This window comes from Morus notabilis, unplaced genomic scaffold (genome assembly GCF_000414095.1).
Source record: "Morus notabilis unplaced genomic scaffold, ASM41409v2 Scaffold93, whole genome shotgun sequence".
Classification (NCBI taxonomy): domain Eukaryota; kingdom Viridiplantae; phylum Streptophyta; class Magnoliopsida; order Rosales; family Moraceae; genus Morus; species Morus notabilis.
The window spans coordinates 376,243-391,741 of record NW_010364330.1 but is presented as its reverse complement, the minus strand read 5'-3'; the positions used below and the strand labels follow the sequence as shown (position 1 = coordinate 391,741).

General features: G+C 39.1%; 2 protein-coding genes across 2 annotated transcripts; one reads left to right on the top strand and one right to left on the bottom strand.

Annotated features, from left to right (window-relative positions):
* Positions 1-1,552: 1,552 nt before the first annotated feature.
* Positions 1,553-3,978, bottom strand: LOC21404296 (12S seed storage protein CRC). The gene is given in 6 exon segments (XM_024171038.1): positions 1,553-1,570; positions 2,277-2,544; positions 2,546-2,661; positions 2,773-3,005; positions 3,640-3,748; positions 3,751-3,978. Coding segments are annotated over 6 exon segments (972 nt in total).
* A 2,635-nt stretch (positions 3,979-6,613) lies between these two features.
* Positions 6,614-13,953, top strand: LOC21404295 (legumin B). Its single transcript, XM_024171037.1, has 5 exons — positions 6,614-6,953; positions 7,084-7,325; positions 7,423-7,862; positions 11,798-11,879; positions 13,633-13,953. The coding sequence occupies exons 1-5, from the start codon at positions 6,614-6,616 to the stop codon at positions 13,951-13,953; spliced, it is 1,425 nt and encodes a 474-aa protein (XP_024026805.1).
* Positions 13,954-15,499: the final 1,546 nt, after the last annotated feature.

The window sequence follows — 15,499 nt, the reverse complement described above, 5'->3', positions numbered from 1 at the left end:
AAGTAGAAACTCCTATGCTGCAGGACTCCAATACAATGGCCTCTCATTTAGGCTTTTCCTAGGCATCTACATACACATAGGACAAGCAAGAGGAGTCCAATGCATGCAAAAATAGGGTATGGTCTTACAACGACAATTTAAGAGGCATAACCACCAACAAAACATAACCAAGAACATGAAAGAGAAGCAAATTTTTATTTGCTTGCTGCACTACTAGTTGAAAAAACATAACCACCATAAAAACTTTCTTGTATGCTGCAAGGCAAATTTTTTGTGCATTGTATGGCTTTTTAATTGCGAAAGTTATTTGCTTGCTGCACTACTTTATTTTATATATTTTTTTTATGATCATACTTTGTGTATTTTTTTCTGAATTCTCTGTGAATAAAAACCATGTTTCCAAATTCATTTTCTGGTCTACATAATGCCATGAAGGAAAAAAACTTCTTGCACATTTTCAGTTATACTTACTAAAAAAAAACTCTCTTATTCTTACTTATGAGGTCTCACTCGATTGGAATATTTGCCTTCTAGGTCATGGCTATTCTTTCGGCTGTTGTTGGCTGGGCAGGTCCTAATCTGGTAAGCATTATGAGTTTATCTGGAATTCAGAATATAGTTATCAGAGAAGCTAACATGTACTATACACTCATTGGGGAAAGGTGTTATGTGTACATTCTCCTGTATGTTTCAATTTTAACTGGAATTGAATCCTGCTTCACAGAGGCTGAAGAAATGGCAGAAGTTGAGGCAAAATCGATTGATCTTTCTGGTGTCAACTACCAGCTTCGGGAAAGTTTTCACCCAACTCAGCCTATACAGTCAGTTCGGTCTATATTCTAGCTATAGCAATTTCATTCACAAAAACACCTATCTGTGCTATATTCTACTGATACCACATTCACAGAAAGCCCTAAACCCAATCAGTTCGGTCTATATCAATTTCATGCATCTCACAAAAATGTACGAAAAAAAAACACACATGCTGCCATTCGAACATGGCCCATTCCAGGTTTTGATCTTTACACACAAATTTGAAATAAAGTGGGAATGACATATTGTTTCAGTGTTCGAGTCCGACAAGGAGATGAAGGACACCGCCGGTAGAGCTCCAAACACGGATGCAGGACTTTTGTAAATTCCCCGTCCGTTTCCTCTCCGGCAAAGGCGATAAATGGCCTTACTTTGGTAGTATCGGCGAAATTGATACCGAATGTGGAGCTTCCGTCGATTGTCACAATCACCCTTTTACTTTAAGCATTTCTCATCAACTCGAGAAGAGGAGTCCGCCGTGGGTTTGGCTGCTTAGATACGAAGAGGTGTCCACCGGGAAGAAGAGAAAATTGTCGAAAGAAAAGAGAGGAGAAAAAGGAAAGGCTGGAGACCTGCAAACCCACGCGAGAAAGGCTGAAGATTCTCTGGCCAAGAGAGAAATGGTGAGTAGAGTGGGTGGGGGTCATTACTCGGGGAAGCAGAAGCGCATGGAAACACTGTGCAAATACTGTGCTCTGATTTAAAAACAGGTTGAATCATAGCCTATCTGATTTTAGAATCAGGATCCAAAATGATCCTAAAAGCAAATTTTGACTCTGAGTCAAATGCGGGATTTTGGGCCTCCAAACATGGATTCTCCCGCATGACCCAGAGTCATGATCCAAGATATAGTTTCCAAACGGGCCCTTAATAACTCACGATTAGACAACAATTCTCCTACCGTCGTCAAATCTTTTAACGACGGTTAATAACAGTCCTTAAATATGAGATTTCTACTAGGACCGTCTATCGTTATTTTCACAGATGCTTCTTTTTAGGATCTTCCATGTCGCTATTTTGTCCCCTTTTCTTTTAATTCTTTGTATTTTCTTTTCTTATTAATAATATGAGTTGAGAATTTGGTAAAAGATAAAATTGTTAGTGGGTCCCAATATTAATCTTTTTCTATCTCAGTTATTCTTTTTTGATTTATTAAAAAAAAAAAACCTTAAAAGGTATATATATATACACTCACCAACCATAGGTAACGTTGGAGACATCAGAATTATATTAGACTAAAACATATTTAAAATTTAACGAAAACTGATAAAAATCTGTCTTATTGGCAAAATTCTCCTTACAAATAAAATATATGTCAGTTCTGTATAGAGTTATGGGACTTGTTACGTGAATTAATTAATTAATTAGTAAACAAAATTACATATGCACTCTAGATTAGTTATTTTTTAAAATTGTTTTTTTTTTTTTAGATTTTCTAATGTATAATGTAAATGGATAATTACCCTGTAGAGAACTCCTCTGACAGCGGAGTGCTGGAGGTGGCGGAGGATGGGGAGGTTGAGGCTGTTGACGGTGGTGATGCGGCCGCCGCGAGGGTTGAAGATGTCGGCATGCGACGGGCGGTCGATGTTATGCTTCATCCTCAGAGTGCAGAAAGTCTCTTCTAAGCCATTATCGACGTCGTACCGTCCTCGGCGTTCTCCGCGTTCTTCTTCCTGGATCCTACCGGGGCTCAAGATCTGAACCTCGCCCCTCACTCGGACAATCCTTGTTGCCGTTAGGGTTCCTCCGCTCGGCGGCGCTCTCGCTTCTTTGGCTTCGGCTTTGGCGGAGCATTTGTTGCTCTGTTTGTTGCTCCTTCTGTGGGTTTCCTCCGAGGTGGAATCTCTGAAAATTAATGTATAGAGCATAGAATTTTAGAAAAAAGAATATTAAACATAGAATGAATTAAATTTCCTGCTAATTAACTGTTAATTATAATTAACAAATATTAGTTACCCTAGCGAATAGATCGAGCTGGTTAGCTGGATTTGCGACGTCGATGAAGGTGACGATAACAAGCGGAGAGTCACCGTTGTTGTAGATCCATTGAGCCACTCCGGCGGGTGCGGCAACGATGTCGCCTTCGCGGATTGCGCGAACCTTCTGGTGCTGCTCTTGAGATCTCTGTGATTGTCCTGATTCATAAGTCTCAGGGCAACCAGGGATAACTGCTCCGTGAATTCCCTTACCTGCATTATACATAGCAAGAAATAGTCACGTCAAAAGTTGTAAAGAAAAATTAATGATTGCCAAATAAAGTGACAAATGCTATATCTCATGGCCGATTATAAATAGAGGAAAATGGCAGGTACATTTGAAATGTAGTTCAAGACATTAATCATTAAGTAAAAAATAATAATGATTAATAATAATAATTTGGAAAAGGTAGTGAAAATTTAAGGTTCCGTTCTTTTCGCTGATTCGAGTTTAGAATTTGAATTTTGTTACAGTAAAAAGCTCTAAAAACAGTTACATTTAACTTTTTTGCTACAATAAAAAGCTCTCACACAACATCACATCTCAACTCGAATTAGCAAACCGAACGGGCCCTAAGTTTGAGAAGTAATTTTACTTTTATATATACAGAGCCTATATATGAAACTTGTTACGCATCATAAAACATGCATTAAAATTTTTTACGTTCTGGTAATAAATTTTCTTTCTACAATAAACTATTCTCCAATGTATAAAACAAGAAATATTGTATTTTAAAGAAAATGAAAATATGCTCATTTCTCCCAACAATCCAAATATAATAAATGTATAATGTGTTAAAATATTTGCTTGTTGTAACATAAATAGATTCACTTGTAAAGTACTCGCCTTGGATGACATAAGAGATCATGGGTGCGTTCAAGAAGGAAGGCAAGAGGAGGCGGAGGGTGGGGCGCCCGCCCGCCATTCCGGCGCACTGAAGCTGTCCTCGTCCTCTCGGTCGCCTCGGACGTCCCAGTACTCGCTGATGCCGGCCTCGGACTCGACCCGGCGGGATGGCTGCAGGCCCTGCACGCGCTCGAAGCGGCACTCGGTCTTCCAGCGCTGCCGGAGTCCCTGCAGGCGATGCTGGCGTCCGAACTGCATCGGCATTTGCTCGATCTGAGCACAGCAGACATTGAAAAGGAGAAGGTAAAGAGCAAGACCGAGCAAAGACGAGTTAGCCATTTTTGAAGCTCAATGGAATAATAGAGATATTAGCTTGGGATAAAGTATGAGGACGGAGTTGGGTTGATATTTATACATGCGAAAAGTGGGTCGGAATCTGGGACGTGGCGAATGTTATATGAGAAGTTTATGGGTTTACGTGCATGTGGTTTTGTAGTTATCTTCATGGTTTCAGAACCCTTATTTGCTAACACATAAGAGTTTCGGCAGTGGCATGTGGCGATGATGCTCTGATCAGAAGTGAACAGAGAGCTTGCTTTGGAGGATTTCTATGGCATGTCTGTAAGGTACATTTTTGTATATACCAGCTCCGTTAAGGTCGAAAACATTTTTGCTGCTTATTTTAAAATCGTTATTAATGGAACCAACTCGTTTCCCTTTTTATTTTTATCCCCGAGTCAATTAAAATGTCACATTAACTAAAAATTCATGTCACATTAATTAAAAAGTCAAGAAAAATTAAATATTTTGATTGATATGAATATGGATCTTATCAGATAGATACACAATGGGACATAAAAAAGAAACATGTGAGCTTAATCTTTAATATGTAAAAAAAGAATGGGTACAAATGTACTAATAAAAATTAAATGATTACGACTCAGAAAGGAAAAGAAGATAAAGGCGAGCGGTTTTAGTTGGGGGTGATCGTCTTCTCTTTTTTTTTTTCTTTTTTTTTTCCCCTTCAGCTTATATAAAGGACCACCTTAAAATGATCAAGCTAGAGATAATTAAATTTCCAATGTGCCTAGGTTTAACTAATAAGTAATTTATATATAGAAGACAATTATGGATTATGTTGGATTTAATCCGTATTTTCTTTTCTTTTGTCTAATAAAATTGTCAACATAAATAGGATGTAACCTCAACTATTTGATGCCGTGCGTTTCGCTACCTTTTTCTTTCTTTTTTTGTTTTGTTTTTTTGTTTTTTTGTTTTTTTTTTTTGTTTTGTTTAAACGCAAAAGTAAATTTATTATAACTGTTAGTGAAATATATATGAGTTTCTACCATAGCAAATTATCTTTAGTGTAAAACCTGACAGACTAAAAAGTCTTTCCACCGGCAAATATATCTATATACATATATATACATATATATATATATATATGTATGTATTCTTTCTTTCCACATAAAATGATCACCAAACCTAACGTCCCAAACTTAAAAAAAAAAAAAAAAAAAAAAAAAAAAAAAAAAACCCTAAAAAAAAGACTATTGAGTGCTACCCTCACCAGATAAACGAATGATCTTAATATTGACTTAAAATTATAGTTAGAAGAGTCTGGAACTATAAATTTGCTGAGAAACTCCACTGAAATAGAATCCCTAGCTAACTTGATCTCCTTCTAAACTCACATTCAGATCCACAGCCCTACTATAAATCAGCAGTTCACATTCGGTCCAACTAACGTACTCCAATTGGAAGACATTTATCTAAAAGAGTTGAGTGGAGATGATGCGAATATGTCCCCTCAATATATAGATTGATCTAAATAAGTACTACTCAAGTATCGACTGAGAGCAAAAATAGGAATAGGATTATGGCAATGGTGATAATACGCCTATTTGTTTTAATGTATGGGAAGACTTAATAGCACTTACCTGCTCTGTTGCATAGCTAGGTGAACAATAGAATTGTACTCATTTAAAAAGGGAATTAACGATGTGTTTAGAAAAACGTTGCTAATACAAAATTTTAATAACATTAATTAGAGTCGTTAAATCTAGGGTCATTGTATGTCTAGGACATACAGAGATAATTTGTAACGACCATTAAACGCGGACGATTTTTTTTTTTTTTATTCCTCAACACATAATTAGAGGACAGTGTCATGAAAAGTGTCATCTAATGCATATATTAGACGTCAATCCTTGAAAATTTTTGTCTGATATATATAATGATAACTTTCAAGAAATTAGATCGTCTAATGTGCCATACGAATTTTAAAATATAAAAATCTTCATGTTGCCTTTTTTCTGGATTATATTAGATGGTGTTTTCTCATGAAATGTCGTTAAATAGGCATTGTGCGTTCTCTCATATGTAGTAGTGACACTTGTGGCCCGTCTAGCTACTTGTGAATTACAACCTATCAATTATTCTTCATCGACTTTGATGATAAATATTATCTTTAATTTCTAAACAAAAATAGGATCAATATAGAATTCTCTCTAGAAAAAAAAGTTACTTTTGAACTTAGATACATTAATGTACGGGGTACTAGTGATACCAAACCTACATTAATTTGGTCCCAAGAAAGAAACCATTTCAGGAATTAATTAATATTCCAAACCCAATTTGCGATCAAAAACTTCTCGCTAGAATGAATACAGATAACCGATGGAGACATATCTAAAGGAGCAAAGTAATAAATACATATATAAGAACTCCACAGAAGCTCAACGCCACATATTACACCCAAAACAAATTATGTGTTAACAAATAATGGCTCTGATCCCATGCAAATACGTACAAAACATACACAGATGTACATCACTCTCATAAAGCACGATCGCTACGTCCCAGATTCCAACCCCACTTTGCCCTCTATAAATAACATCCAATTCTTCTCCTCCACCATATCACCTTAGAATTCACGCTCTTCTTTAGTATATAACATTGAGTTTTAGCCATGGCTAGCTCTTCCTTGCTCTGCCTCACCCTTCTCTCCCTTGTCCTTTTCCACAATTGCTTTGCTCAGATCGAGCAAATGCCTCTGCGGTCGAGGCAGCAGATGCAGCAGAGGAAGCAGCAACAGCGGTGGCAAACCGAGTGCCGCCTCGACCGCCTCAACGCCCTCCAGCCCTCTCGGCGCGTCGAGTCTGAGGCCGGCATCAGCGAGTACTGGGACCTCGAGAACGAAGACGAGCTCCAGTGCGCCGGTGTCTCCGCCGTCCGCCATACCATCCACCGTAGAGGACTTCTCTTGCCTTTCTTCACAAATGCACCAGATCTCACCTACATAATCCAAGGCATGTATAGTAGCTTATCATGAGGATCTTAATGTCCCCATATACACTAGATTGCAACTAGTTAGTTTTGTTTATCGTAGTTATTTTTTATTTGTAGACATTATTATTATTTCTTCATAATTTATCACAGGTAGGGGAATTCAAGGAGCTGTGATCCCTGGTTGTCCCGAGACTTATGAATCAGGACAATCACAACAATCACAGAGATCTCAACAGCAGCACCAAAAGGTTCGAGAAATCCGCGAAGGCGACATCGTTGCCGCACCTGCCGGAGTGGCTCAATGGTTCTACAACAACGGCGACTCGCCGCTTGTTTTGGTCTCCTTCGTCGACGTCGGCAACCAGGCTAACCAGCTCGATCTATCCGCTAGAGTAAGTAATATATAAAAAAGTATAAGCTCTAACAAAATTATATAAGATCATAAATTATATATTACAATCTCATGATATATATTTCATTCTGTTTCAGAGATTCCACCTTGGTGGTAACCCACAAAAGGATCAAAGAACCGAGCAAGAAATGCGCCTCCAGAGCCGTAGCCGAAGAAGTGAGAAAGGTGCCGGTGAGCGACGGAACCCTAACGGCAACATCTTCAGCGGTTTCGACGTCAAAATCTTGGCGGAGTCTTTCAACATCGACACCGAGTTGGCGAGGAAGCTCCAGAGCAAGAACGACAGGAGGGAGAGGATCGTCCGAGTGAGGGACGAGCTTCAGATCTTAAGTCCCTCCAGGATCCATGAGGAAGAACGCCGTCATGAATACCGAAGGGGATACGATTACGAAGAGTACAACGGCATGGAAGAGACATTCTGCACTCTGAGGATGAGGCACAACATCGACCGCCCGTCGCGGGCCGACATCTTCAACCAAAAAAAAAAAAAAACTAGAGAGAGAGATATAGAACTTGGGTATCTTGATAAGCTTTTCTCTTTTATTGAGAATACCAAAGCGAATGATTAATATGCTGTGAAAAATTATTATAAGGTCTTGAAAACTTGAATCTGCAAGTTGTGATAACTTGATTACAGTCTTACCATTCTATACTTGTAGGCTTATGTGATTAATTCTCATTTTAAATTCTCATCTCATGTTTCTAATGCACTTTTTGTCTCCCGTTTATATAAATATACTACACCTAATACTTGGATGAGAATATCAGCTCTTCTTCTTCTTCTTGGCCGGATTATTGACAATGATGAATCATTTTTTTAATGCATATCAGTTTCGTTGTAGCGCTATCCTTTCGGTATTTAGGCATTTATTAGTTGCCACTTTATTTATGCGGGCTATGATAGATTGAACCATGCCCTAAGTGTAGTGCTCTGAAACTGCTAAAGGGAATGTGATCCCTTACCTGTATCAGCATGATGATAGATTTATGACCCAATACTTTCAAGATGGGGTTCTGGTAAGTGAAATTGACCCTCAAAATGCGGAACAAGATGTAAATCAAAATCACAACCCAGATCGGGCAACAGAAGGACCAACGAAGAACAACAGGGAAGAGGTCACTATTTTCAGCACCCAGTCTTCTCAACAAGGCCGGGAGTATTAACTACTTTATATAAGCTAGCGATCGTTTGTACTTCAGGGGATCATGAGCAGTGGTTTACTAGTTTTAATAATCTAGCAAGTACGTAGAGAAATAGGAATAAATTCTCATGCATGTTGATCGGAGCAACATATATATATATATATATATATATGCATGATATGTAGTCTGTTTTGTATCAAGTACGTACTTACGTATTACAGCACTTGTACGTATGTTATATATATATATATATATATATATATATATTTGCGAGAACGAATGAACAACGATGAGTACTTTTCCTCTATAAGTAATGAATAATGAATAATGTGTGCTCCTTTTCTAGTTAACTTCTTTCAAGTAGCGCAAAAACTGTACTTCAATATTTAGTGTCTCAATTGGTATAATACCAATCATAATGAGCCATATTATTTGATAGATTTATATACGAAAGTAAGAAAAAGTTAGTTAAATATAATAGACACTATCTGGTTAATGTTTAAAAATGCCTTATAAATGTTCAGTCTTGAGTTCACCAAGATGATGTCTCATTTAATAGATTTATATACCAAAGTACATTTTAATGTTTAAAAATGCCTTACAAACGTTCAGTCTTGAGTTCACCAAGATGATATCTCATTTAATAGTTTTATATACCAAAGTAAGGAAAAGTTAGTTAAATATAGTAGACACTAGTTTAGACACCAAAATAAGGAAAAGTTAGTTAAATATAGTAGAAACTAGTTTAAACACCAAAATTAGATGGGTGACTACTGGTTAATGTTTAAAAATGCCTTATTCTTGAGTTCACCAAGATTGCATCTACAGAAAACTTGACGGACCTATTCACCAAGTCACAACCTTTGAGAGTTTATTATTCTCACTTAGAGGGGATGGGAATTCGCCAGATGCAGCACCTGCTTTAAAAAATAAGTGGGAGATTGTTGGGATTATGCTATTTTAAAGCAATTTTATGTGACATTTTCAGTTTGATTAATTAAATAAAAGTTGATATTTTTCTTGCGTTTTATTTATTTAAATATATAGAGCTCATTGATTATATGTTGTATTTATTTACATGGATTTCATAATCAAAAAGCATGTTTGCAACTATATATAAAATTGGGCATTTTATTTATGATAGTTGCAGCGAAAGTCACAATTAATTGATTTAACGTAAAGGAGTATCAAATAGATCATAAAAAAGCTTTAATTTTAATGACTGTTTTAATTAAATCTTATAAGCACTAAATATATTAAAACTATCAATCCTGAGTTTACTGTAAAAATCATATACTGGGATTTTACATTTCTTGAATTACTCCGGAGTGAGAATTTATTAATTCAATAGCCTTTGTAATTTGGAAATGTAGATTTGAGTATAATTAGTAATCAATATTACAATATTGGAATTTTGTGACTCCTTTGGGAGTTAATAATTTCGCCTTAAGTTGTCAAAGTAATTGATCACTTGAAACTTTGGCCAAAATATTCTTTTTAATGGATCACAATATTTGTTTGTATTGGGGTGATCAATAAAGTGACTAGCAGGCTTAAGGACAAAAGATGTAATTTAATTGGGCAAACGGTCATACTAATTAAATTATAGAAATTAAACAAGGGGGCATAATATAATTGGGCAAACGGTCATACTAAAAGTAGATTTATGTTCTCATAAATTGTTTATATTGTTTGGAGTGCAATTTCAAAACTATAGTGAAATGATTATGAAATTAATATCTAATTCATTATATCAAAGTGGTGATATTGGATTGAATTAAATATTAGGAGCTAAATAATATAAGCCCATAAGATCCCTACGGTAGCTTAATCTTGTGATTATATAAATTAATTGAGAATAGAAAATTATGGACTTTGTACTATTTCAGATCTTGTTAAATTGGGTGGATTATATCCAGGCCCAACATGCTATCTCTAAGTTTATGCGATAAGATAATTTATTTATGAAAATAAATTGGGTAATTTTAACAAATACTCTTTAAAAGTGCATGGGTCAATGTTTACACTTTAATCTTGGTTCATAACATTTTTTGGTCAAATAATTATACTAACAACAAAGTATTTATCAAGAGTAATGGGTAAAAGTCCATACTCATGCACTCTCAAGTAGGGGTGGCAATTTGTGTTGCCGTGTTGGGTTCATGTCGTGTCATGCCCTTCTGTTGACACTATAATCCTTGACACAAAAACAACACATTTAACAATCGTGTTAGAATAAGTAACCCAAACACGACTCTTTTATTACAAGGTTGACACGAACATGACACGACCAACCCATTTATAAAACAGGTTAATAACATATTTTGTCAACCTACAATCACGTTTATTACATGTATGCTGAAATTCATTTCTTAATGATAAAAAATATTAAAAACATAAAAAAAAATCAACAACATAGCAAAATAGTAAACTAAAATAGAAATTCCATAAAAATGTGAGGAAACCCTAGGACCTTCCTTATATATCACCTATTTTCTTCTAAAAAAAATATTTATACATATTTAAATAAAACATATTTTAAATGAGTTAAAAATGTGTTGTATTCATGACAACCTATTTATGACACATTTATTAAACGGGGTTAATTTTGTGTTGGAGGGTTCGTGTCGTATTGACACTTTATTTAATTATGTCTAGCGGGTTCAACCCTTTTTTACCGAGACCTATTTAAAGAAAATCTAAACCCTCTAATTTCGTACGGCCATTTCGTATCGTGTTATTGTGTCGTAATCCAAATTACCAGCCATACTCTTAAGGGTAAATTTTCTATTTTTTCAAATAAATTAGATAATTATCTTATCATGAAATTAAATAAGATTTATCATAAACTGATAAAGAAATATCTTTCAAATTCAGTTTAGATATTTTGATCCTGCTTCCGCTGCGGCTTTTTAAAGATTAGTGGAAATGAAATATTTTTCAAAACTTCCGCTGCATGTTCTAGATTTTCTGTTAATTAAAAGCCTCATTTCGGGACTTGTTCCCTTCAGTTAACCTTCCTCTATGATCAGTTAACCTTTTATTTTCAAAACTATAGTATGGTATGATATAATTTATGAATTCCTCCCCTTCCATTCCTTAAAATTAAGGCGTGAACTGTTAATTTGTTAATGGAATAAGAGAATTAAGGGATATCATCTAAGATTAGTAAAACCGGGGTGACATTATAAGTTTTGGTATTTGAATAGCCAAACAAGTTTGAAGCAATATTCATTTCCAAAAAAAAGAAAAAGGATATAAAAAAAGTTTATAGCCATACTCAATTCTTAATTTATTCTAATCTTGAAGGTTCTGTTGGCAGACAAATTTCGCCAACAAAGCCGTACCAGGTTACCTCGCAGTATCCCGCTTGGTTACTTGTTCGGAATTGGTATTTTTCCTGAATATGGTAGTGTGTGGGTGTATTTTTGGGTAGTTTACTGAATAAGAACACTCATATCTAATGCACAAAATAAAGGACACAGAGGTTTTATAGTGTTTCACCCTTATAGAACAAGAGCTACATCCACTGTATTATATTTCTCTTCCTTGGTTCTTTACAGATTACATGAACAAAATGGCGATTCAACCCCTCCTCTTGGAGGTTTTTTTTCCTATTTATAGCCCAAAGGTATCCTTTCCCCCCACCGTGGGCTTCCCCCTCTGCTTTTCCTTTGGCGGTTCCCATATGGCCCACTCACTCGAGTGGGCTACCATCTTGCCTGTCCAATCCGTAGCCTGTCAGTGTCCTTGGAACTGTTCACTCATCCAATTTGTCCCCCCCCCCCACATTACGGCTCTGCAGATCCTCTGTAATGCCAATTGATCTCCTCTAGGCGGTTGAGGAGATTTGTAATCATTTCCTGTACATCTAGCCTCCTCCAACTTCAGACGCCACCTTGGGATTCCAACGTGTCACCTCAAGGCCCTTTCTCGGGGTATGGACCCAGTTGCTCACGGCTTACTCTCGACGCCTGCGCCCTGAGGCGCCGATCCTATTGTAGAACTTGCCATCTGACCAGGCATATGGAGTTGACGGTATACTCTCTACGTGCTCGGCTCTCGCATTGTTCAGAGGGAAAAACCTTCTTGGGTGTCAAGGACTACACGGCGTGACGGGCGCTGGGCCACGTGGAGCCTGGTCATTGTCTAACGTGTCTTGTGTGAATTTTCCCACACAACAGCTACTCCCCAGGTCGAGGCTTTCCTTTGGACTGCCTCAAGCTAGGTCCGTTCTCTGTTTGCTTCGGGCAAGGGAAACCTACCTCCGAACCTGCCTAGTAATAATGACAAGTACTTTGAACATCCCTCGAGACACACAAACGTCACGTCGGTCCCATCACCTTGTTGACGTGGACATATATTCGAACAGATAATCTGAGGCATTGGATCGTGCCTCTTCGGCTTCCCGCCGTTGGATCTCGACCAGTTGCCCCCACCATTAGATTTACTGGGAATTGATCCAACGGTCTGTGGTCGAGGGCTCGCCTTATTTTAAAAGGCTGCTTTGAACCGAGACCTCCATCCGGACTCCACCGTTACTCTGCAGATTTTTCCCAGGATTCACACTTCCTATTCCTCGTTCTTTCTGGCACTTAGGGAAGTTAGTTCGAGTCGCGCTTCAGAATCTAGTATTTCTTGATATTCTGGTAAGTTCCTTTGGTTCGAACCCCTCCTCTTTTTTCGTGCTTGGTCTGTCGGATTATTGTGCCTTAGGCTTGAAGTAGACATTTGGGTGGTTAGAGAATTACTTTTTGTGTGCATGCGAACCTCCATAAGCTAGTTCTCTGGTTTCTGGTTTGTGTTTGAGGGAGTGAGGTTGCGGATTTAAGGGTGTGGCTGGGGAGTCTGGGTTTCCAACGAGCACTCATCGCCTGTTCACTGAATGATCTGCAGCTTTATGAGTCATCGGCGTCTTCACACCTTTGGCAGTGTTGAATCATCGCCGTTGTAGAATCACCGTCGGTGTTGATTGTTTCTTCCCCCTTGACTTAGGCTTTTAACTTAACCCCTTACATCATCCCTTCTTTTTGTTATACCAGAACAATGGCTCCTAAACCTTCTAACCGTCGAGAGGGTCCTTCACAAACTGTAAGGCCAGATTCTCTTTCTGCTACCGAGGTTTCGTGGACGTCCTATTCAAGGACGACCCCATCCTAAGGGAAGTCGACGATTACGCAGCGGAGGCAGGGATCGACAGTGTCGATGCTTTGGTCGACGGAAATGAAAGCGGTGAAGGTTCCTTGGTAGGGGGAGAGATGCGTGGATTCACCGCCGCATTCGTGGATGCCCCGCTAGCCGGTATGAGCGGGGATCCCGACAGGCCAATCTTTACGGCCGATGTGACGGTGCTGAGAATTCAGAGTAGGGATATTGTCCGTGCATATAAAGATGGGTGCATTGATAGGAGGTGGTTTGACTACTTTCTTCCGGATGCAAACTTTAGGTCCAAGTGCGACGGGTGAACGAGTTTATGTATATATATAAGCTAAATCACGTCGCCAAGTGTGACGGGTGGTATTACTTGGGCGGCCACGGGCGATCTCAGCCCCGACTGGGAAGGCTCATACATGGGATCCCCTTTTCTTCTCATGGCTGGAAACCCATGTTCTTCATGGTCAGAGGGCCCTTTAACTTTCATCCCGCAGACCGTCGACCCCACCGCAGAAGGGTGCAAATGTCGTTTGGAAACCTGAGTGAGAACCAAGAAAACTTACTCTCCTCCTTTCCATTTTCATAAATGTTGATACTCACTTTGTCATGCATTTACCCACGATCGGCCGAAGTTAGCCGGGGAGAGACGGAAGAGGGTCGACGACGCCTTCGCCATCCCAGAGGGTGATCGCCACATCGACGTCCTTCTAACTGAGGATAACTTGAGGGAGGCTAGGCTAATCATCGAACTCCCCGATCCTTCAAACCCTCACCGTGTTCAAGAAGTTTTTTCTCTAAACGCAGAGGGTATATTTATGGGTTCTCTGCCTTAATTTTTCTTTTTGGAATGATGTCCCGTCGACCTCTTATCCTTAACTGTTTGTGCAAAAATGGCTTCTCTGAATATTCAGCTCCCTGTCGGCAATCGGCCCCAGTCGAAGGGGAAGGGGAAAGAGAAGGTCGATGCCAGCGTTCCTTCGGCCCCCAAGAGGAGGAAGCCCTCAGGGGGTGCCTCGGGGTCGACTTCTGAAGCTCCTGCGCCCAAGCGGTCACGTCAGGAGGAAGTGCCAGCAGCGGGGGGTACCTAGACTCCAGTGGTTCCTATCCTCGAGGTCATTGAAGTTCCTCCTCCAATGAGGGAGTGCCTTCTGATGCCTGAGGCGAAGGTCATGGACCCAACGTTCCAAGTCCATGATGTCTCCAACGCCCAAGTTGAGGCGATGTTGAATCTTCCTCACCGTTTTTCCCTGGTCTTCCAAGCCCTGTACGAGTCATTTTTTGACAAGCACTGGGTCTCTGCCTCTCGTTCCTCTCTGGTGGACCATCAGCGTAAGCAGATATCCTTCCAGATCCATGTAAGCGCCAACTGTCTGTTCTCATCTTTTATATTACACATGTATTTTTTTTTTATTTCCATCTCCTGACATGTGGCTCTTCAGGGCCTTGTCCTCGCCATCCTCAACCTTATTGACCTGGTTAAGGTTGAGGAACGTGGGAAGGAAATTGACAACGTCGAGGCCAAGCTTCAGTCTCTTCTTGACGATGCCAAGAACAAGTGCTCGACTGCCGTCGAGGAGAGGGATGTGACCGTGGCCCAGCTGGCTAGCTTGCAAGATGAGTTGGCCAGTTTGAAGACTCAGGTCGAGGAGGTGACTATGCAGGCGGAGGCCGCAGAGAAGAAGGAGAATGAAGCCAAGGAGAAGTACTTCACCAAGGAGAATACCGAAGGGGAAAAAGGGAAGGAAGAAGTCGTGCTCGTAGCCGTCGAGGATTACCTGATATCTGAAGGCTTTGTCGCTAAGCGCAAAGAGGTCGTGGAGGAGTTCTTGACTTCAGAAGAGCTCATTGAAATCCGTA